The 22927-nt window shown below is 41.0% G+C and overlaps 1 protein-coding gene across 2 annotated transcripts in view; it reads left to right on the forward strand.

Annotated features, from left to right (window-relative positions):
- dock10 (dedicator of cytokinesis 10) overlaps positions 1–22927 on the forward strand; it is a 377754-nt gene that overhangs the window by 204288 nt on the left and 150539 nt on the right. For both annotated transcript variants that reach the window (XM_041212097.1, XM_041212105.1), the window contains exons 8-10: positions 16981–17176; positions 17658–17734; positions 18805–18888. In XM_041212097.1, the coding sequence (XP_041068031.1) occupies positions 16981–17176; positions 17658–17734; positions 18805–18888 (357 nt within the window). The remainder of the gene's footprint in view (positions 1–16980; positions 17177–17657; positions 17735–18804; positions 18889–22927) is intronic.

Here is a 22927-nt window from a genome sequence, read left to right on the forward strand (position 1 = left end):
CTCCATTCAGGTGAAGCAGTGCTGCACTAGCACCTCCTTCAATTTGGTCTGCTGTATTCATTGCTCCCAATGTGGTCTCCTCTACATTGAATAGACCAAATACAGATTGGGTGACCGCTTTGCAATTATGACCCAGACCTTCCTGTCGCTTGCCATTTCAACATTCCACTCTGCTCTCATGCCCACATGTCCGTCCTTGGCCTGCTGCAATGTTCCGGTGAAACCCAACGCAAACTGGAGGAAAGCACCTCACCTTCTGACTAGGCACTTTACAGCCTTCCGGACTTAACATTGGGTTCAACAACTTCAGACCATGAACTTGCTCCCCCATCCTATCCCCTTTTTTCAAAATTCATTTTTATTTTTTATTCACTTATTTTTATTTTTATTCACTGATTCATTGTTGTGTCCCCTTTTTTATCCCCCCTTTTTATTCCATTTTCAATCCTTTTCTCCCCACAACCGCACCCCCCCCACCCCACCCCCACAAGGGCCATCTGTTACTTGTTCCATGTTGTTCTTTTCAGAGTGCTTACTCTTGTTTTGCTATTATCACATTCCTCTTTATTACCCCTGCCACTATCAGCACTCCCTTTAGCCCTTACCACTGCCATTAACATTCCCTTTGTCCTTTTGTTCATGTCATCTTTGTCAATCTCTCCTTTGCCCCCACCTATCGCTGGCCTTCTAATTAAACAGTATAAATTTAATCACATTTCTACTTCTCTGTAGCTCTGAAAAGGGTCATATGGACTCAAAATGTCAACTCTCTCTACACAGATGCTGCTGAGTTTTTCCAACATTTTCTGTTTTTGTTGTGATGAATATCCATCGTTTGGAATGCGGCTGGGTTTCGAAGATTGCTAAATATCTCAGCCATGATAAATTTAAAGAAAGGTTGCAAGGCCTTTTGTCTTAGCAAACCATCAGTCTCCTTCTGGTCAGCCTGGGGTATTAAATACAGATGGCCTATAATTAGCTCTCTTTGAAGTTGGGCTGTGCAGTCCACAGGTAGTTGTTAGTGGTTCCTCAGAGATAACGAGCTGTGAGTTTCCCTGAAACTGAAACGTGGCTTCTTTTGTTCAGGGATCAGAGACAGACGTAGGTTTAGTCATTTTGGATCTTGTTCAGTTCTAAGATTTATGAAATAATGATGAGGATATCTATATATATTTTACAAAAATATATGGGGTGAGGTCTTAGTCCCTCACTGTAATATACTGAAAACACTGTAGTAGCAACATTAAAATGGCATTGCACCTGTGAGCACAAGGCCATGTGATATGGGGAGAGAAATTCATTTCCATTATCTGCTTCTGCAAGACCTTTGAACAAGGAAATAAATGAAGAAGCTAAATGTATGAATGAGCTGAAAGCAACTTGAGGCAATCACAGCCATATACAACTTTACATTAAATGCAGCCATGAAATTTTCAACCAAAGTTAAAAACTAAACAGTACTGCACAAACTATATAAATGCTATTCAATAGGAAATTAATATAATTGTACAAACATGTAAAGTCAACCTAGAAAAATGTTCATTTTTTTATATTTGGAACACCCCCAAAACCTTATACCATCCATTGACCCTGAGGAACTATTCATTCCTAAGCATTTGTAAGCAAAATTACAACCCCCCCCACCCCCCCCCACCCCACGCATGCCCCCACCGACAACTCACCCCCAAATAAGACACAAATCTGATGCTTTTCAACTTCCCAGTGAGGCTGGCAGTGGACATGAGATCTTCCACCCCCTCCTTGCTGAGGTAGATGTTGACTCCATCCTCCAACAATAAGAGAGCAAACAGCTATAGGCCCTCTCACTGAGTCAGATTTGCATAGAAACATCACTTTACAGTTGAACCAAAAAACAAATTCACACCCCATCCACTAATTCTATTGAATCCCACCTTCCAATCCTTCCCTTTGAAGGTGGCAGTTACCCCCCTAGAGCCTATTCCTTATGTTCATTTCTCACTACAACTCCCCTCCACACCTCTCCTGACCCCAGTGATTGTATTTCTCCAGTGCTTGGCTATTTACTGCCCCAACTTCCTAGTTTAGCTGATCCTATTTCCAGTTCCTCCACATTTGCATTCTCTCTCAGTCCTGACTGTTTTGTCTTCACCTTCTCTCTTCCACCCTCCCTACTTTTTTGGCCCACTGCTGTTCTTTGTGCCACATTTTCACATTTTCCACATCACTCCCTACTCTGTTTAATTTCGACGGCTCGCTCTTGACACTTGCCCTCTTATCCCATATTTGTTTCATGATCTCTTTTCTTCTAAACCTGCTTGACCTGAAAAATTCAAATTGGCCTTGACTATCCATGTACAATGCCACTTGAGATCAACTACTTAAGTAAAAAAGAAGACTCTGATGTTACTGTGGTTTGATGATGTGCATTGTGTTTATGATTCCGTCATCTGAGTTCCCTTGGCAAAATCTGATGCTTAACCATGGGTTATTTTATTTCAGTAAAATGCCCCAATTAATGTGGGAAACTTTCATTGCCGTCCAACCTGTTCTGATTTTTGTGAAGTGTCTGACAATATTGTAGTAATATCATGGTCAATGTTGCTAAAGCTTTGAGAATGCAGGGGATAAACTCCCTTCTAGTCCAATGTAAAGTGCACTGGGTTCTCCATATAAAGGTTGTATAACAGTTAGTGCATTAAGATAGCTAGAGATAAAGGGCTGATTTGCATGGCCCTGATTGGGCAGTGCCAATCCTATTAAGGCGACAACCAACAGCATTGTGGGCTTATTGAGAGCTTGCCCCAGGTAAGTTTTTAATTTTCATGGAGGCAGCCAGACTTTAGCAGCTGTTTGGTTGAATACCAGCTGCATGGAGCCAGGAAGAGTTTAAAAAGTAAATGAAATGTGCTTTCCCTCCTTTACAATTCTCATTAAATGCTGCAGCATGAGTTGTATCTATGTTCAGTAATGTGAGTTATGACAGTGATGTGATTGTTTAAGGGTAGTTACATCCTCCAATGTGTTTGTCCGTTTGTTGCTTGTGCCAACTGACAAGCTGTCAATTAAAAGATCAACCTTGTATGTGTGCAGTAGCCTTCAGATGAGTGAGAAAAAAGTTTATCTGATGGATAACAAGGGAGTGTACATTTTGCACTATTGAAAGGGTAGCCTAGTATGATAACATTTCCTATTGCTTTTATCTATTTGGTCTTGACATCGTTGAAATAACAGTTCTGAAGTCTGTTCATTTACTTGGGGCGTTTTATGGGCTCTTAGCTGCAATCCAACCACATAATAATGTTTAAGTGCTTGACATGATTATAAGGCTGGTTTGAAGATTCTGTTTGTCAGGGAATTTTCTAGGCTATTCAACAGCTTCCAAATGTTAAATAGGACTTGCAAGTTCTATTCATAAAGTGGATAATGGGTGATATAATGGATAAGGGGGATGAGGGTGAGGGAGTTGAAGGGGTGATGGCGACAGTGGGTGTAGTTAAAGTGGTCAGAAGGTTCAACTGTATATAGATGAGCCACAGAAGCACTGGGCTACTTAGGGCTTGGAACCTTGGATGATCCAGCCTTCCAGCAGTCTCAAAATGGAGTCAGGATAATGATGACAGGAATAGTCCCATCTCCCAATTCCTGCCGCTGACATGAAAATCTGGCCCAAAAGCAAATGATACAACACTGGAACAAATTAAAGGAAATAGTTTTGTTCTCATTCTATATCTTGTAAAAGTTACAATTCAGGGTGATATTTGGCTTTTTTGATTGTCGATTGTTGTAAAAACCCATCTGGTTAACTAATGACCTTTAGGGAATGAAATCTGTCATCCTTACCTGGTCTGGCCTACACGTGACTCCAGACCCACAGCAATGTGGTTGACTCATAAATGCCCTCTGAAATGGCCTAGCAAGTCACTTAGTTGTAACAAACCACTACAAAGTCACAAAAAGGGATGAAATCAGATGGACCAACTGGCATTGACCTAGACACCAGAAACAACAACAGCAATCTCAGCCCTGTCAACCCTGCAAAGTCCTCCTTACTAACATCTGGGGGCTTGTGCCAAAAGTGAGAGAGTTGTCTCACAGACTAGTCAAGCAATAGCTTGACATAGTATACTGACGGAATCATACCTTACAGATCATGTCCCAGACACCACCATCACCATCCCTGGGTATGTCCTGTCCCACCGGCAGGACAGACTTAGCAGAGGTGGTAGGACAGTGATATACAGTCGAGAGGGTGTTGCCTTTGGAGTCCTCAACATTGACTCCGGCCCCTATGACATCTCATGCATCAGGAAACCTCCTGATGATTACCATGTATCACCCCTTCTCAACTGATGAATCAGTGCTTCTCCATGTTGAACACCACTTTGAGGAAGCCCTTGAGGGTGGAAAGGGCGCATAGTTTACATTGGGTAGGGGACTTCAATGTCCATCACCAAGAGCGGCTCGGTAGCACCAGTACTGACCGAGCGGCCGAGTCCTAAATAACATAGCTGCTAGACTGGGCCTGCAGCAGGTGGTGAGGGAACAAACCAGAGGGAAAAACATACTTAACCACATTCTCACTGACCTGCCTGCTGCAGATGCATCTGTCCATGACAGTGGCGGTAGAAGTGATCATTGCACAGTCCTTGTGGAGATGAAGTCCTGTCTTCACATTGAGGATATCCTTCATCATGTTGTGTGGCACTACCACCATGCTAAATGGGATAGATTTCGAACAGATCTAGCAACTCAAGACTGGGCATCCATGAGGTGTTGTGGACCATCAGCAGCAGCAGAATTGTACTCAAACACAATTTGTAACCTCATGGCCTGGCATCTCCCCCACTCTACCATTACCATCAAGCCAAGGGATGAAGAGTGCAGGAGGGCATACCAGGAGCAGCACCAGGCATACCTAAAAATGAGGTGTCAACCTGGTGAAGCTATAACACAGGATGATTTGCGTGCCAAACAGCATAAGCAGCAAGTGATAGACAGGGCGAAGCGATCTGACAACCAACCAATCAGATCTAAGCATTGCAGTCCTACCATATCCAGTCGTGAATGGTAGTGGACAATTAAAAAACTCACTGGAGGAGGCAGCTCCACAAATATCCCTATCAACAAATGGGGGAGCACATCAGTGCAAAAGATAAGGCTGAAGCATTTGATACAACCCTCGGCCAAAAGTGCCGAGTAGATGATCTATCTTGGCCTCCTCCGGAGGTCCCCAGCATCACAGATGCCAGTCGTCAGCCAATTTGATTCACTCCATGTGATTTCAAGAAATGGCTGAAGACAGTGGATATTGCAAAGGCTATGGGCCCTGACAATATTCCGGCAATAGTACTGAAGACTTGTGCTTCCGAACTTGCCATGCCTCTTATCAGGCTACAACACTGGCATCTACTCGGCTATGTGGAAAATTGCCCAGTATGTCCTGTAGACAAAAAGCAGGAAAAATCCAACCTAGCCAATTACCGCCCCATCAGTCTACTCTTGATCATCAGTAAAGTGATGGAATGGGTCATCAACAGTGCTATCAAGCAGCACTTGCTGAGCAATAACCTGCTCACTGATGCCCAGTTTGGGTTCTGCCAGGGTTACTCAGCCCCTGACCTCATTACAGCCTTGGGTCAAACATGGACAAAAGAGCTGAACTCCCGAGGTGAGGTGAGAGTGACAGCCCTTGACATCAAGGCAGCATTTGACAGAGTGCAGCATCAAGGAGCCCTAGCAAAACTGGGGTCAATGGGATCAGGGGAAAAAATCTCTGCTGGTTGGAGTCATACCTTGCACAAAGGAAGATGGTTATGGTTGTTGAAGGTCAGGCATATCAGCTCCAGGCCATCACTGGAAAAAGTTCCTCAGGGTAGTGTCTTCAGCCCAACCATCTTTAGCTGCTTCATCAATGACCTTCCTTCCATCATAAGGTCAGAAACTGGGATGTTTGCTGATGATTGCACATTGCTCAGCCATTCACAACTCTTCAGATACTGACGCAGTGCATGTCCAAATGCAGCAAGACCTGGACAATATTCAGGCTTGGGCTGACAAGTGGCAAGTAACATTCATGCCCCCAAATGTCAGGCAATGACCATCTCCAACAAGAGAGAATCAACCATCGCCCCTTGACATTCAATGGCATTACCATCACTGAATCCCCCATAATCAACATCCTGGGGGTTACCAATGACCAGCAACTGAACTGGACTAGCCATATAAATACTGTGGCTACAAGAGCATGTCAAAGGATGAGAATCATGTGACGAGCAACTCACCTCCTGACTCCCCAAAGCCTGTTCACCATCTACAAGACACAAGTCAGGAGTGTGATGGAATACTCCCCACTTGCCTGGATGAATGCAGCTCCCACAAAACTTAAGAAGCTTGACACCATCCAGGACAAAGCAGCCCGCTTGATTGGCATCACATCCACAAACATTCACTCCCTCCACCACCGACGCACAGTAGCAGCAGTGTGTACCATCTACAAGATGCAAAGCAGGGATTCACCAAGGCTCCTTCAACAGCACCTTCCAAACCCAGGACCACTACCGTCTAGAAGAACAAAGACAGCAGATAGATGGGAATCTGGAAGTTCCCCTCCAAGTCACTCACCATCCTGACTTGGAAATATATTGTCGTTCCTCCACTGTCACTGTGTAAAATTCCTGGAACTCCCTTTCTAACAGCACTGTGGGTATACCTACACCACATGGACTGCAGCAGTTCAAGAAGGCAGCTCACCACCGCCTTCTCAAGGGCAACTAGGGATGGGCAAAAAATGCTGGCCCAGGCAGCGAAGCCCACATCCCATGAATTAATAAAACAAAACTGCAGAACAGTATTCTCTGTTGTACAAAGTGAAATTTTGTTCCAACTTAAAAATCTGTTTCAGAACTAGATGTGGGATGATTCTGCATTGTGGTATACTCACCAAACAAATAATTATTTTAACATAAAGGCGTAAATGAAAAAGTAAACAAAATCAATTTTCAATAGGAAATGGAAAATATTGTTTAAAGCAGCATTGTTCTCGCCTCTCACAGTGTGGTTAAGAGTGAGCTGTGGGCAAATCTGCATGGCCTAGTTGGAGTAAATTTGTGGTATGCTGTTAATGTTTTTTTTTCCATTGTGGCGTTTTGCATGTTCAGGTTGTCACAGCTTATTTAGGCAGCACACAAATTAGAAGATAAATGCCATACTTCTGGAGTCGCTGCATTAATGAGGTGCAATCCAAACATTTGTAGTTTTAAAGCCTGTTTCCTGCAGCTTTACATGCTTATGAATTGTTTAGTGTTATGCACAGTTTCAATTCCAAATGAATGATATTCACATTAGCTGAATTGTTAAAGCATATATTTATTATTGTTGCTGTTATCGGATGTGGAACCAATTTCATACATGCCTGAAGGCAAGCTAACAAAAGCTGATCTACAATTTGAAAAGCAAAAGCTGAGCTCAAGCCACGCTGAATGCTGGCCTAAAAAAAATCCTTACACAGTGCAGTTGGGCATGGGCTTGTCATAACTTAAACTGCAGATACATTACAGTACAGTTACAGCACTGGCACCTACATGACAATGTGGAGTCTTAACCAGCTGTGTCCTGTCCGAAAAAGCAGGACAGATCCAAAGCGGCCAATTGGCGCTCCTTCTCTCGAGCATCAGCAAAGTGATGGAAGGTGTCGTCTAAAGTGCTATCAAGCATCACTTACACAGAAATAACCTCCTCACTGGTGATTAGTTTGGGTTCCACTAGGATCTCTCCATTCTTGACCTCATTACAGCCTTGGCCCAAACATGGACAAAAAATCTGAACTCAAGAGGTGAGGTGAGACCAAGTTGTGGCATCAAGGAGCCCTAGCAAAACTGAAGTCAATGGGAATCAGGGGGAAAGCTTTCCACTAGTTGGAATCATATCTAGTGTCGTAAGGTGTTTGGTGTAGTTCAGTAGGTCTTAAGGTATCTATAGTCTTAGGTAATTTAACAGTAAGTATTTATTAACTGCTGTAGCTCTGCATATAGTTTCTCATAAAGGTCCAAACTAGGAGTTGTCACCATGCTTGCTTTTACACACAGCTCTGTCCAACACTACACTGACTCCTAGATGTGAGTCATGTGTCTTCTTACATTACTGTGTGGGTGGTACTGTACTTAGTCGCACGTTAACCATTTATGTACTAGATCTTATACAACACCTTCCTCCAAGTCTTTTCCCAATTTACTCCATGTATTTACATCATTACTATTACACCATTTCCCCCCTCAAGCCTCTGAGTTCATCGGTTCAAGCGGTCTGAAGGCTTTATTACCCTTCCATATCTTCTTCTCACTATTGTTGAAGGAGTGGTAGGATCTGTCTCTGCAGGTAAACTTTGTTGAATTGGAAGTTATTCTGGCAACTGGGTGTCTTTTCGTCCTCTTTTTCCATTCTTTGGCATTGAATTGCTCTTTGTTGATTCCCCAATTGAAGTGATAGATGGCAGTTGATTTACCCTGCTCTTTACGGGACGGATAAACTCTGGGCTTGTCTCGAAAGTATTTTTTTTCCCCTCTTACTTCATGTGGCTCACCGTGGTGCATACTGGGATGGAAAATGGATCTTCCTGCTATGAGGGTGTGACTTGGTAGTAAGCTCATCTTTGCATTTGGCTGTGTGGTGTGCTGTCTTCAATGGATGGCTGCCGACTTGCTGGCAAGGGGTTGCAGTATTGCTCTGTGGTCTTAGGGTTTCTCTCTCCAAGAGCTGGAGTTCGAGGCTCTTCTCATTGCTGGTTCCTCTCTTGATTGTCATCTACTTGGTGTTGTGGTGACCAGCTGAGTGGTTGGCTGGTCTGACCAATGACAGATTCCTGGCACCTGTAACAAACGTGGACAAACCTGCACTGCAAAGAAAGAAGATAATTCAGAGCCAAAGTCCCAGTTAAAAGAATCTTTCTTGTTGGAGCTCTCAGAAACTTGCAGCTCTGTATAATTTACGACAGTGGTAGTCTTGGCATCATGTGCTGTTTTGAGGAGATTCAGGGCTCACTGGCATCTCTGCTCAAGAGAGATAAAGACTGTTTACGGATGACGTACATCAGTTCAAAGACTTGTTTGCCACCACACCTTGATGGTTCCAGAATCATGCATATGACCGTAAGTCACATTCCTTCGGGTCCATAAAATGGTGTGTCTGTTGTTCATAGTCAAAGGTATCAGCCATGGTTCTTTATCCGATAGGTACATAACACTGGCTCCCACGTCCAATTTCAAGTTTGTGAAATGATCATTAAGTTAGATGTTCATATTCCAGAACAAAAGTCCAAGATCTTTGACGTCAACCAAAAAGTGAGGTTGTGTGTCCTCTTGACCTCGAGATTCCTTTTGGGACCTTCTATGCACTTTGATGTATTGCCTTTGCACAGTTTCCTGAAGTGTCTTGTTCAGTTACATTGAAAGCATTGGGCTGAAATTGCCAGACATTGATCCCTTTTGGGGCGCTTTGATCCACAGTATTGGCATGGTCGCTCTACTGGTCATTTAGGGTATTGCTTCCCTTGGCATGGAGTACCCTGTTCCTGTGCTATTCCACTAACTGGACAGTGGGGTTTACTTTATACCACAGTTTGCTTCCTCCCCTTAATATGGACCTGTGTTGCAAATGGATTTCAGATTGCCTGACCATCTGGATGGCTTTCTCGAGGATTAGATCTTCCTTTGCTTGAAGCATGTCTGAGAGTGTGTCATCCACCACTCCTACAAATATTCTACCCGTCAATAGCTCAGATTTCAGGCCACTGTAATCACAGCCTTCAGCCATTCTGTACAGCTCATTAATGAAGCAGTTGACAGGTTCTCCTGGCTGCTGGACATGTTTATTAAATTTAGCCCTTTCAAGGATTTTGTTACTTCAGATGTTAAAATAAGTGTCGAATGATTTTAAAACTTCATCAAACTTTGCAGATGATTCGTTAATTCCTTGTCTAGCTATTATATCATTGGCTATCAGGCCAATTGAATATGTGTTAACTTGTTCAGCTTCTGTCCTTTAATCCGAACCTGAAGCGATCATGTATCTATGGAATCTCTTTCTTAAAAGTCCCCAGTTCTGTGATTGATCTGGGCCTTGCACAAGTCCAAACTGATCTGGAAGAGTGGAGTTCTGATCCATGGTTAAAAATTTTAAATCGCAAGCTCAGTTTTAAGAGTTTTCCAAGAATCCAAGATGGCTCCACCGTATGCTTCTTTGCAAAAGATTTTCCTGAGCTTGCTGATTTTAGCACTCTCCCGCAGTAATGGCATTCGTGATCTCAGTATTTAATTTTTTTCAACAATGGCTACCTGGATCAAATGGTTAGCGTCATCCTCGCTTCAGCAGAATGCTCTCAGATCTTGGATGCATTGAATCCCAGCTTTTGCTGTCCTTTTTTAAAGCTGCCTAGTCAGTCACAATTATTTTTAAATTAATTATTATTTTCTTCTTTGTTCATAACGAGCTCAACTGCCACATGTTCAGGCGTCAACTTGGGAATCGGGTTTCTTGGGCTGCGATTTAAATGGCAATTTCTGATTGCTGCATTATTTCACTTTTTTCAGGGCTTAGGAATTTTCCCTGCTAGGTCTGCTGACTCTGCAAACTCTGGGTATTGAAGGTGGACTACCAAGGGAGTCAATGGAATCTTCTGCTGCAGCAAGGAATTTAATTTCAACTTTTTTATGTCATCAGCAGATTTTGAAATGTGTTTCTTGTAGCCAAGTCCAAATCATCTACATGTACTGAAAATAAATTCTGGACACAGCACTGACCCATAAGCTGCATAAATTCAATCTTTCTTCAGTCCAAGCAACAAGCATCTACCCTAACAGTGCAAAAAAGCACTCCATCAACAAACTTTTATGCTTGCTGCTACATTTTCTCTGGCAGTATATACCCTGTACTTGATTTTTTTCAGAAAAGATTCTTATAAGGCACCTCAATGAATGCCTTCTGCAAATCTTCATAACTACGATCAACATTTTATCTATTCTTTGAAATACTATTGAATTTGTCATTCATGATTTGTCTTTAACAAAACCATGTTCGCTGTCCTTGTGGCAAAATAGCAGGATTGGCCTTCAATTTTCGTAGACAGTTTGAGGATTGCTGTGGATATGTATTGCTATGCTTGATTGCTAAATCTGATGGTCAAATTGTTGAAGAATTATTTATATAGTTGGCAAGGTGACATGGGGGTATTCTTCTTTCCCTCCTTTTGATCTCATGTTGCCACTTTTTACTTTCTAGCTGTGCTTCTCCTTCACTTTCCTGCACCCATTTCATTCTGGCAGTTTCTGGCAGTCATGGTTTCTGCCTGCTCTGCAGCAAAGGATTGAATACTGTTGCATATGAACAGGAATTTCTGACTATGCAGAATTAAGTGAAGAGTTTCCACTAGTGGCATGAAATTCCATCCAGCCAACCTCATCAAACAACAGGAACAGGAGTGACACGGAGTGCGGAGCAGGGAATGAGAGTCAGGTTGGAAGAAATACGAATTTTTGTCTACAGTGCAGGCAAGCAGACTCCGAACTGAAGGCTCTGACTGCCCACTTGAAACACTGCTGGTTGCAAGTGTGCAAGGTTGTTGTATCATTAAGGCAAAAGACAGATTGCACAATGCAGACTGATTGATGATGTCACTATGATTGTGACTAACTTTCGGTATATTTATTGGATCTATTAAATGTGATCTTAAATTAGCGTGGCTGGTGGAAATAAAATTATCATAGGAAACTGTTAGAATTAAAACTGCTATTTTATGGCACCATTTCAAGCTGTATATGAAGCAATCTGAGTAGAATCAGTCTGTGATATCAAGTATTGTGTTACAAATCCTCCCAGTCAATTTCAATTTTAAAAAGTGGATCAAGCATCCATGTATCAAGATTAGCGTTCAATACCACTTGGCACATGAGAAGGGCTCTGACAGAAGTGAGTGCAAAGTTAGAAAAATGATCAATCTAATTTTTAATTGAATGCAATTTGGTAGAGTAAATGGAGTTATCTGAAAACATTTGTTAAGGGCATTAAGTGGAATGACTTTGAGCAAGCTTAATCTGGTTTCCAATAGAATTGAATCCACAGTGGAACATTTCATTATGGCTGAGAAACCATGGAAACTCTGAATTTGCTATTGGATCATCAAATTGTCAGGAAACTAGTTTATATTTTACTCATGCTGCAGCTGGACAGCTGGTTTCTGGTACTGTCATACTGAGAAAAGAATAACTATCTAAATTGGTGTGAAAAGAATTTTGTTCTTGGCTGAATAATCAGATCCAGTTAATGAAGATCTGCTTGACAACTTGTTTCTTGTCCTTCCCCTTATGTGAACATTTCCCAATGCCTTTAAGTACATGGACCATCTCTTGCGGTATGTACTATCACTTGTTCTGCCTTGCATTTCATGTCATGGCCACATTAGCTGGCACGTGTGTGTAACAGATAAATTTAGTGCACTACATTGTTATCAAATTATTATTTTATATATTGTTACTGCAGACAGAATCTAATGTGAAATATTTGTTAGAGGCTGAGGAATTTGAACATGAAAGATTATTCCCCAGCTTGTAACATTACTGTATTTTGATTACTCTTGGTACTATGGCAATTCCATCCAAATGATTTTTAAAACATTTTTGGGTCTAATGCCAGTAAGCAGGGGCATAAAAACCATGCTGGAGTCATCCCAGCTCTACCAAAACTTGTAAGATACTCTGCCAGAAGTGACATAGATGTTGCAAATGCCTGTTTGTATTTAGATGCATGTAGTCACATTGCAAGTTAGTGTCAGGGAAATTAACATATGAATTCCGCCCCTCAAATCTGCTCCGCTGTTCAATAAGATCATGGCCTATTCTGATTGTGGCCTCAACTCCACATTCCACTATCCCCAATAATCTTTGACTCCCTTGTTAACCAAGAACCTATCCCCCTCTGCTTTAAAAATATTCAAGTGGCGCGCCCGCACTTCAACTTCCCTCCCAACGGGGGTTAAAATCCTGCCCCTAAACTCCAATGGATATAGGCCCAGCCTGTCCAATATTTCCTTGTAAGATAAGCTCCCCACCCTCCCATCCCAGGTATCAGTTAAGTGATCCTTCGCTGAACCTTATTTTATATCCTTTCTTAAATAAAGAGAGCAAAGCTGTACACAATACTCAGATATGGTCTCACTATTGCCTGTACAACTGTAACAAGATATCCTTACTTTTATTTTTCATTCCTCTTGCAATAAATGACAACATTCCATTTACCTTCCTAATTGCTTGCTGTACCTGATTCATATACCAGGACACCCAGATCCCTCTGTACCTCAGAGTTCTGCAATCTCTCTCCATTTAAACAATATGCTTTTTTATTCTTCTTGCCAAAGTGGACAAGTTCACATTTTCCCACATTACATTCCAACTACCAATTTTTTGCCCACTCACTTAATTGCACAATCCTTATGTCCTCTTCACAACTTACTTTCCCACCTATCTTTGTGTCATCAGGAAATTTAGCAACCATATATTCAGTCCATTCATCCAAGTCATTGATATAAATTGTAAATAGTTGAGGTCCCAGCACCCTCCACTCATCACATCTTGCCAAACCAAAAAAGATCGATTTTACCTTACTCTTTGCTTCCTGTTAGCTAATCAATCCTCTATCGATGCTAATTTTGCGTAGTAATCTTTGATATGGCACCTTGTCAAATGCCATCTAGTAATCTAACTACAACACATCCACACATTCCCCTTGTGATGGAAGTATAATAATTTTCATGATATTTGTCTGGTTTATTGTAAAGTAGGTTTATGGGTGTAAGTATAGATGGTTCTGTCTGTGTGATGTAATTACATTTTGAGTCAAGTAGACTGCAAGCTTGAAATCATCAAAAGAAGCTTTGTGTAGAAATGCTAATGAGTAAACATGGATGTGGCTTTGCATGTAAGTTGTGAAGGGAATTGCTTTTCTTAGGTAAATGAAGGAATTGTTTGGCTTTCAAAGGGATATTAGACTGTTTACAACTAGCCAGATAAGCAAGGCTAAGAAGTGTGTTTATTTTTCCCAAAGGTTACTGAAAACATGGCAACATGAAAGTTTTTATATTATGAGCAAGATACAGTTTCAAAGACATATGGAACAATATACTTTACATATTAAAGGGAGGGAAACATATATAAAGAAGAATGAAATGTTATGTGAGGAGAGAGCCATGTAAGATCTAACAAGAGTGTGTGAAACAGCCTTCAAGAAGCTGCCTGCCATTTGTGCATAAGTCACTGATAAGTGTACAGTAACTGAAATTGGGAAGCCATTTGGAATTCCACTGTCAAGTGGGTACTGTGTTAACTTGCTGGGTTTGTTTTAAACCTTAAGTCTATTTTGGACTGTTGCCTTAAAGAAGGCATGTAAGTGGGAGTCGGGTTAATTAGGAAGTTTAGGAGTTGTTGCAGTAAGTAATTTGTAATCTTATATATGTGTTTGAAATCTTTTATTTTGTTAATATATATTCTAATTTAATTTTTTAAATCTCAAAGTCTTGGTGGAATCAATACTTCTGAATCTAGTACACATATCTTCTTGTAATAAATATAATTTGCAAAACTGTTATGATGGTGTGACCAAGTTTCCCTTATGGATTTGGTCTGTCTGGCACACATCATCTGCCACATCATAACACCCTTTATCCATGTAAATACCTGTAGAAACTCTTACTATCTTTTATATTTCTAGCTAGCTTTCTCTCATACTCTAATTTCTCACCCCTTATTAATCTTTTAGTCTTTCTTTGCCTTTCTTAATATTCTGTCCAATCTTTTGACCTGCCACTCATCTTTGCTGAATTATACGCTTTTTCTTTCAATTTGATACTATATTTAACTTCTTTAGTTAGCCACAGATGGTGTGTCCTTCCATTAGAGTATTTCTTTCTCACTGGAATATATATTTTCTGAGTATTCTGAAACATCTCCTTAAATATCTGCCACTGCAGCTCTACTGACCTCTCTCTTCACCTAATTTTCCAGCTCACTTTAGGCAGCTCTATTTTCATGCCCTTCTAATAACCCTTATTTAAGTTTAAAACATTAGTTTCAGACCCACTCCTCCCTCCTTCAAAATTCAATCACTGTTTTGATTACTGTTACCAAGGGGTGCCTTCACTATGAGGTCCTTGTATAACTTGAAACACTCTGGTCATTATTTCTCTTATTCCTACTTTGTCCATTTGCCCTCCCTTTTCTATTTAATTTATCACATCTTCCCAAACTTGTTCCCTTGCGACCACTATTTAGTTTAAAGTCCTTTCTATTTCCCTAGTTATATGATACAGCAGAACACTCATCCCAGCATGGTTCAGGTGAAGATCGTCCGAATGGTACAGCTGCCACTTTCCCCAGTTCTGGTGTCAGTGCCCCATGAATCGAAATCCATTTCTCTATCAACACTTTTTGAACTGAGCATTTAACTCTCTAATCAGATTTATCCAGCACCAATTTGCTCATGGCTTGAGTAGTAATCCAGAGATTACAAGTTGCTCATACCCCCTCATCAGAACCCCTTTCCTAGTTCTACCTATGTCATTGATGAATATGTGGACCATGACCATTGTATTCTCTCCTCCGCCCCCACTGCAAGTTCCTTTCCAACCCAGAGCCTATGTTCTGAACCCTGGCAACAGGCAGGCAACACAGTCTTTTGGACTCCTGCTCTTGGCTGCAGAGAACTGTGAGTATCCCCCTGCCAATACTGCCCCCAACTACCATTACACTCCTATTAACTCCCTCCACTTGAATGGCTTCCTGTACCATGGTCAGTTTGCTCACTCACCCTGCGGCCATCCTTTTCATCCATATAGGCTGCAGCTTTGAACCTGTTGGAAAATTGCAAAGGCTGAGGATCGTCCACTTCTACCTTCTGGGCCTTCACGTCTTCCTTGTTCACAGTCATACCTTCCTGTCCCACATTCTGCAGTCACAACACATTACCTATCCTGCCATCTTAATTACGTTAATTAATTTATTCTTAATTGATTTACATTTCATAAACACTGCTACTCCAAATAACCTTTACTACTGATCATAAACCTTACTGCAACTAATAAAACCTTACAATTACTAATAGATTACATCAGATTTGAAGGTAAATGAACAAAATATTCACCAACCAATCACTTATCTGTTTTCCTATGCTGCCACACTTTGATTGCTCTCAGAATTCAGTTGCTCCACTTTAGAGCCTCAGACTGGACTGGATAGCTCTTCTAGGTGGTGGTTACTGCTTCCAGGTCCTCTTTTCACCCACTCTTCTTGAGATGTCATACAATGCATTTCCTGTTATTAATACCAAAGTAATAGTGCTTTCCATAAAATGATGGGAACTGTGATTTTCTCTGTCTAATTTTGAAAGGTGGGGGTAGAAACTCAAGTGGAGAGATGTGGGCATGCATTCCTTTACACTTGCAGGTACTTGATGCTTAGTCCCACTTTCCAACACAGGCACTGGCTCCCCGGAATACCTGGGAATCCTGTCAGCAACCCATCAAAATTCTTATAGTGATACTAACTGCAGCAAATCTACCAGGGGGAGCAACAGCCTAAATGGGCAGACAAGATCAAAAACTACTGAAACTCCCTACCTTTATAGCATTACAGGAGTTCTTTCAACATGAAAGCCACAACGATTCAAAAATAACGCTCACCTTAACCTCCTCGAAGGCAAGTTGTGATGGGCAATAAATGCAGGCACTGCCAGTGATGCCCATGTCCCAAGAATGAATTAAAGTGAAGTCCTGTCCTCCCATACAGCAAGATTCTATTCAAGCAAAAGATCCCATCTCCAGAACTGAGTTAGTGAAACACAAAGTTAATTAACAATATCATTGTTTGTTTGTCCTTCTCACTTTATGCTTGTCAATTTATTTGATCAGAATGACCAATTTGATCAATCCTTTCTCTCTACCTTGTCTCTTGAATCTTTCAGAACAATAAACTTCGTCGACATGCCTTTGAGCTGCAAATGAACAATGTGACATACTTTGTGCTGGCAGCTGATAGTGAACAGGACATGGAGGATTGGATTTCCACCTTGAACCGAATCCTCCAGATTAATCCAGAAGGATCAAGTCAGGAACGGAAAAGTGTGGACCTTACAGACGTCAAACATGATGACACTCTGGGTAAATTGATGCCAAGTACATTAGTTTAAAAGGAGGATTGAATTAAATCTTGATGTATAATTTAAATCCTTTTTAAGTACACATCTTTAAAAAATCTATGATGTAAAAATATTTTATTGTGTGAACAAAAGTTATGAATTTTCCAGTGCAATGTGAAACAACACCCAAGTAAATTCTTACTTTCTTTTACAATTGCAAAACTATTTTAAGTTAATCTAAAATATTACTTTGATAATTGAGAAGGAGGTAATTTCAGAAGAAGTTCACTGATGCATTTAATCACATAACCACAGATGTTGAAACTTTTTAAATGGATACTTTACCTGACTGTTCGAGTTTCATATTATTCATTGCTTCTTTAGATTCATTAACTGAATTGTGCTTACATTTTGGTATAGTTAAAGTATAAGTTGAAGCTCGCTAAATTGATCAAGCCAGCACATTACATAAATTACATATGTTTGACTTCATTATTCCACAGAGGATGAAATGGCAGAGATTGGCTCAAGTGATGTAATAGACTCCTCTGAGGACACCATCCATCCAGAATTAGCAAAGGTAAGCTAACTCAGCATCTAAGCTCACTTTTTTTGACTTCCAGTGACTATATTGGCAAATGACACTCATTCTGTTGAGATCCACAGCCCTCAGGGGTGGAGAATTCCAAGGATTCATTACCCTCTGAGTGAAAAAATTCCTCCTAAACTCAGTCCTAAATGGCCTACCTCCTATTTTGAGACTGTGCCCCTAGTTCTAACCCCCTCAGCCAGGGGAAACATCCTTCCTGCCTCTACCTTGTCAAGCCCTGTAAGAATTTTATAAGTTTCATTGAGATCACCGCTCATTCTTCTAAACTTCAGAGAATATAGGCATTATATTATAAGTTATTTTAACTTCATTTCATTATTATAATTAAATTATAAATATTATAAATGCTATACATTACACACTGCTGCCACTGTGCATCAGTAGTGGAGATGGTGAATGTTTAAGATGGGATGTCGATCAAGTGGGTTGCTTTGTCCTGAATGGTGTCGAGCTTCTTGAGTGTTGTTGCTACTGCACTCATCCAGGTAAGCAGAGAGTATTCCATCACACTCTTGATTTGTGCCTTGTAGATGGTGGACAAGTTTTGGGGAGTCATGAGGTGAGTTACTCGCTGCAGAATTCACAACCTCTGACCTGCTGTTGTGGTCACAGTATTTGTATGACTGGTCCAGTTCAGTTTCTGGTCGATGGTAACCCCCAGGATGTTGATGTTGAGGGATTTAGCAATGTTAAAGCTGTTGAATGTCAAGGGGAGATAATTAGATTCTCTCATAGTGGAGATTGTCATTGTCTGGTACTTGTATAGTGTGAATGTTACTTGTTTATCTTATATTGATGGCTTCTAGTTTTCCTCTTCCCCACAAGTGAAAACATTTCACCCCTCTCCAGTGCCTCCTAATCCTTTTCATAATGTGCTGACCGGGACTGTGAACAGTATTCCAAATGTAGTCCAACCAAGGTTTGATACAGGAGTAGCATAACATCTATCAATTCTCTCCCTCCAGAAGTAAAGCTTTTGATGTTTTTAGGAATAAAGTGTGTGCTGACTTTCCTTTTCACTTTTCTTTTATTGTACACAGTATATTGCAGAAACAGAAGAGACCATAAAAATGTTCAGAAATGAAGAACGACTAAATCTGTTTTCGCTTGACCCTGATATACCAGTAAGTAACTTATATATGTTGCTGTTGAATTAGTCAGCAAGGTACTGCTATCTGTTTCTTTAAAAATGTCACTGCGACTCTGGAATCAGGTGCTAAAGGGGACTTTAATTGATATAGATTGACTTGGCTACCAAGAATTTCTCCTGTTGTGCACTCCGAACTCGTGTACCATGTTTCCCAATGTGTTTTGCTTCTAGTCTCTGACCATACCTACATGTCAATCTAAATCAGTCTTAAAGTCACCTTTAGCACCTGATTCAAGAGTCGAAGTGACTGGGACCTTAGAACTTATTTCAGCAGTACAATGATTCATAGCAAAGTGCAGGAAACCACATGGACATGGAGTGAAGACAAGTTAAGAAGTGCATGTAAATTATAATATGTATCTTTGTAACCTACCAGTACCAAAGGACAATATCAACCATAATTAATAATTTGAATAAACTCTAATATTGTTTACCATTCCAATTAATTATGCTTGTTTATACCAGATGTTCATAGATTATGGTGGACAACAGTGTGGGGAAAATACAATCACAAACTCATTGCAGTCCATGCATTAATATTTTATTGAGTATTAATGTTTAGTTTTAATTAATGTGTGGCTTAAACACTAAAAGTGATGAGAAGGAAAAAAAATCAGCAAGCTTTCATTCACCATCCGATACATGACTTAAAATGTAGAAACAGCTCTGAGTTATTATCTTGTGCGTTGGGTGAGCCCATGGCCATTGTAGTTTGATGTTCCACAATGGGGTAATTTGCTGCATCTGCTGCCAAGACTGATGCATAAAGTGTGGCCACATGGATGAAGCATAAACCTATTGTTTTTGGGAGAAAATTAAGGAGTGAAACTTGCAGTTTAGTATTAAGTGAGCATGTTATTTTACTTTAGCACTTTCAAAGAAGTATGTTTCTTCATGGGCCACAGCAACTCCTGCCTCTCAACTTATTTCACTTGTGGTTCTGTTTTGAACCCACTTTCTTGTCCTTCAGTTGTGTTATCCTTCACCTCTTATTACATATTTCTTTTGCTAGCTTTTGTTCTGCTGATGTCCTTCCAGTAAATATCACTTGCATTGACATTCTCTTTCCATTTCTTTCCTTGTATTTCTTATTTTTTTTCCTGCTTGATTATTTTTCTCTTTGTCAGATCCTATTTAATTCTTTCTTTAATCACATCACCCTTCCTCCCAGTGTGATGCACAAATTGCCATAAAACTGAGTGTTGTCAATCTGGGATATCTACAACTCTCCCCGTCAGTTCCACTACCCACCCACCACTGCACCACACCCCCCCCCCCACCCCCCAATCCCCCCCAAACCCCACCCCTGTCCCTGTCAGACATAATGCTAGTGATTTGAAGGGATAAGGGATGCCAAAACTAGCAGGTCTCCCAAGGACGAAACACATTCAATTGATTGCATTCTCTCCCCTCTGAGTCAGAAGGTTATGGGTTCAAATCCCACTCAGGAGACTTGAGCAAATGATCCAAGTTCACAACTTGGTGCAGTACTGAGGGAGCACTACACTGTCAGAAGTGTCACCTTTTGCAACAGACTTTAAACCAAAGCCCCATCTGCACTCTCCTATGATTTAAAAGACCCCAAATCAACAATATTTTGAAGAAGATATGAGATGTTCTCCCCAGTATTGTGGAAGGGCAGAGGGGTTTGAGGGCATAGATTCGCAGCCTCATTTCAGATTAGTAGAACTGTTAATAAATAAATAATTTTAAAACATTTAAGACAATACAACACAGATTCGTTAGGATGCTGCCTGGTAAGAGAAATTACAAATACTAAGAAGGACTTGAAAAATTGAGGCATTCAAGGGGGCATTAGATGATTATTTGAATAGAAACAATGTGCAGGGATACGAGGAAAAAGCAGGGCAATGGCATTAGGTCATAATGCTCAACTGGAGATCCGGTGCAGACATGATGGGCCGAATGGTCTCCTTCTATGCTGTTAAGATTCTGTGATCACCACCACTTCCTCTCAAGCACTTACATTGGCCACTAATAGGAAACCAAGAACAGATGGTCTTTATGTTTGCATGACTGTTTCACCATTGTCTGTGGTACATTCCAGCCCCCATTTCTCTACCTGATTGTTCTGTGTACGTGTGAAACAGAAAGTACTCCGAAAATGGAGTCTCACCATGAAAATCATTTAAAACAAATCCCATTTAACATCCTTTTTCTTTTATGTGGCTGTCTGTCTCATTTAGTATATATTTTTTAAATTGAGTGCTGATAACAAAAGCACTGTGGCCAACAATGTGAGGCAGCTGAATTATCATTGCTAATTATTATTATTAATTAAAGGGTCCTTTCTGAAATGTGTTATTTTGGCTCCATTTACAGTATTCACTTTGCAGCATGACCCCCCACCCCCCCACCAACCCCTATTTTTATAGAGAACAGGTTTTACAGGTTTTGGTGACTTTTTATTCTCACAGTGCAGAATTGGACATTTTTCCCTAGCATAGAGAAACAAAAATGAAAGTGATCTCTTCTCGGTCTGAACAATTTCCTTTAACCTCAACCTCAAAAGTGCACTATCTACTGCCCAGTGTGAATTTTCTTTTATCGCACCAATAATCCTTATGACCTTACTGTATGAGATTGCAAAATTGTGAGTTATATGGAATTGCAAAGAGTCTGCAGCACAGAGAAAGGCTGTTCGGCCCAGCTTGTCTATGCTGCCATTTATGCTCCACGTGAGCCTCTTCCTGCCCTACTACATCTAATCCCATTGGCATATCCTTGGATTCCTTTCTCCCTCATGTTTATCTAGTTTTCCCTTAAATGCATCAATGCTCTTTATCTCAACTACTCCATGGGCAGAATGTTGCTCTTGGCGGGGGCGGGCAGGGGAGGTCGGGAAGCCAACCGCTGCCCGCGATCAGGACCGCACCACAATTTTACGTGGGGCCAGTGTGGAATGTGAGCGGCAACACTCAGCGCTGCCTGTGTGGGCGGCGGGAGGGGGAGGAGGGTGAGCGGGCCAAGCGCGAACTTCGCGCATGCGCACGAAAGAGCATTTCAATCTTCCTGAGGCATCAGGGAGATAAAGCACTGTTTTTTAAAAAAAAGGAAAATAAAAATGTTATAAAACATGTCCCCTCATGTGACTCGGTCACCTGAGCAGGGACATGTTTTTAATTCAAGTGTTAAATTTTTATTTTATTTTTATTTGCTTTAGGAAACCTTATCCCGCCTGGGGATGAGGTTTCCTACAAAATGCAAAGGCTGCTTGGCCTTTTTGCCTGCTCGTCAACTGTTAGTTTGAATGGACAATAAAAATTCCAAGCAATTATTTACTTAATGGGCCTTATAATTGTCGGGGTGCCCGCTTCTGGCTCTGGTGCATGCATGCTGACCTAACTATCCCGGGAATGCATGTTGACGTTGGCATGCTCGGCCCGTGTCAATGCGCTTTATTTCGCGCCGCCCACATACCAAGCGTAATTTTCTGCCCCATGTGTTGGCGAGTTCCACATTCTTCTCACACTCTGGATAAAGAATTCCCTGAATTCCAACTGAATTTACCAATGACCACCTAGTATTGATGATCCGTAGTTCTGATCTCTTCCACAAGTGGAAACATCATCTTTACATCTATTCTGTCAAACCCTTTCATAATCTGAAAGACCTCTCCCAGGTCAACATTCAACTTTATCCTTCCTAGAGAACAAACTTGCAACCTGTTCAGCCTTACCTGATAAGTACATACCTGTTCAGCCTTACCTGTTCAGGTAATTTTCATGTGGACCTTTTTTGCACCTTCTATATACTTTTTATAACATGAAGACCAGAACTGTGCACAGTATTCCAAAGTGGTTTAACCAATGTTCAATGCAAATCTAACATAACTTCCATGCTTTTCAATGCTATCCCTCTAGTGCCTGGCGTGCTCTTTTATGGCCTTATTAACCTGCATCAAGACTTTGTGGTTTGTGTAACTCTTATTGATGAAAAGGTCCTTTATGAAACATGTTATTTCGGCTCCATTTACAGTATTAGCTTTGCAG

Source organism: Carcharodon carcharias, chromosome 2 (assembly GCF_017639515.1).
Source record: "Carcharodon carcharias isolate sCarCar2 chromosome 2, sCarCar2.pri, whole genome shotgun sequence".
Lineage (NCBI taxonomy): Eukaryota > Metazoa > Chordata > Chondrichthyes > Lamniformes > Lamnidae > Carcharodon > Carcharodon carcharias.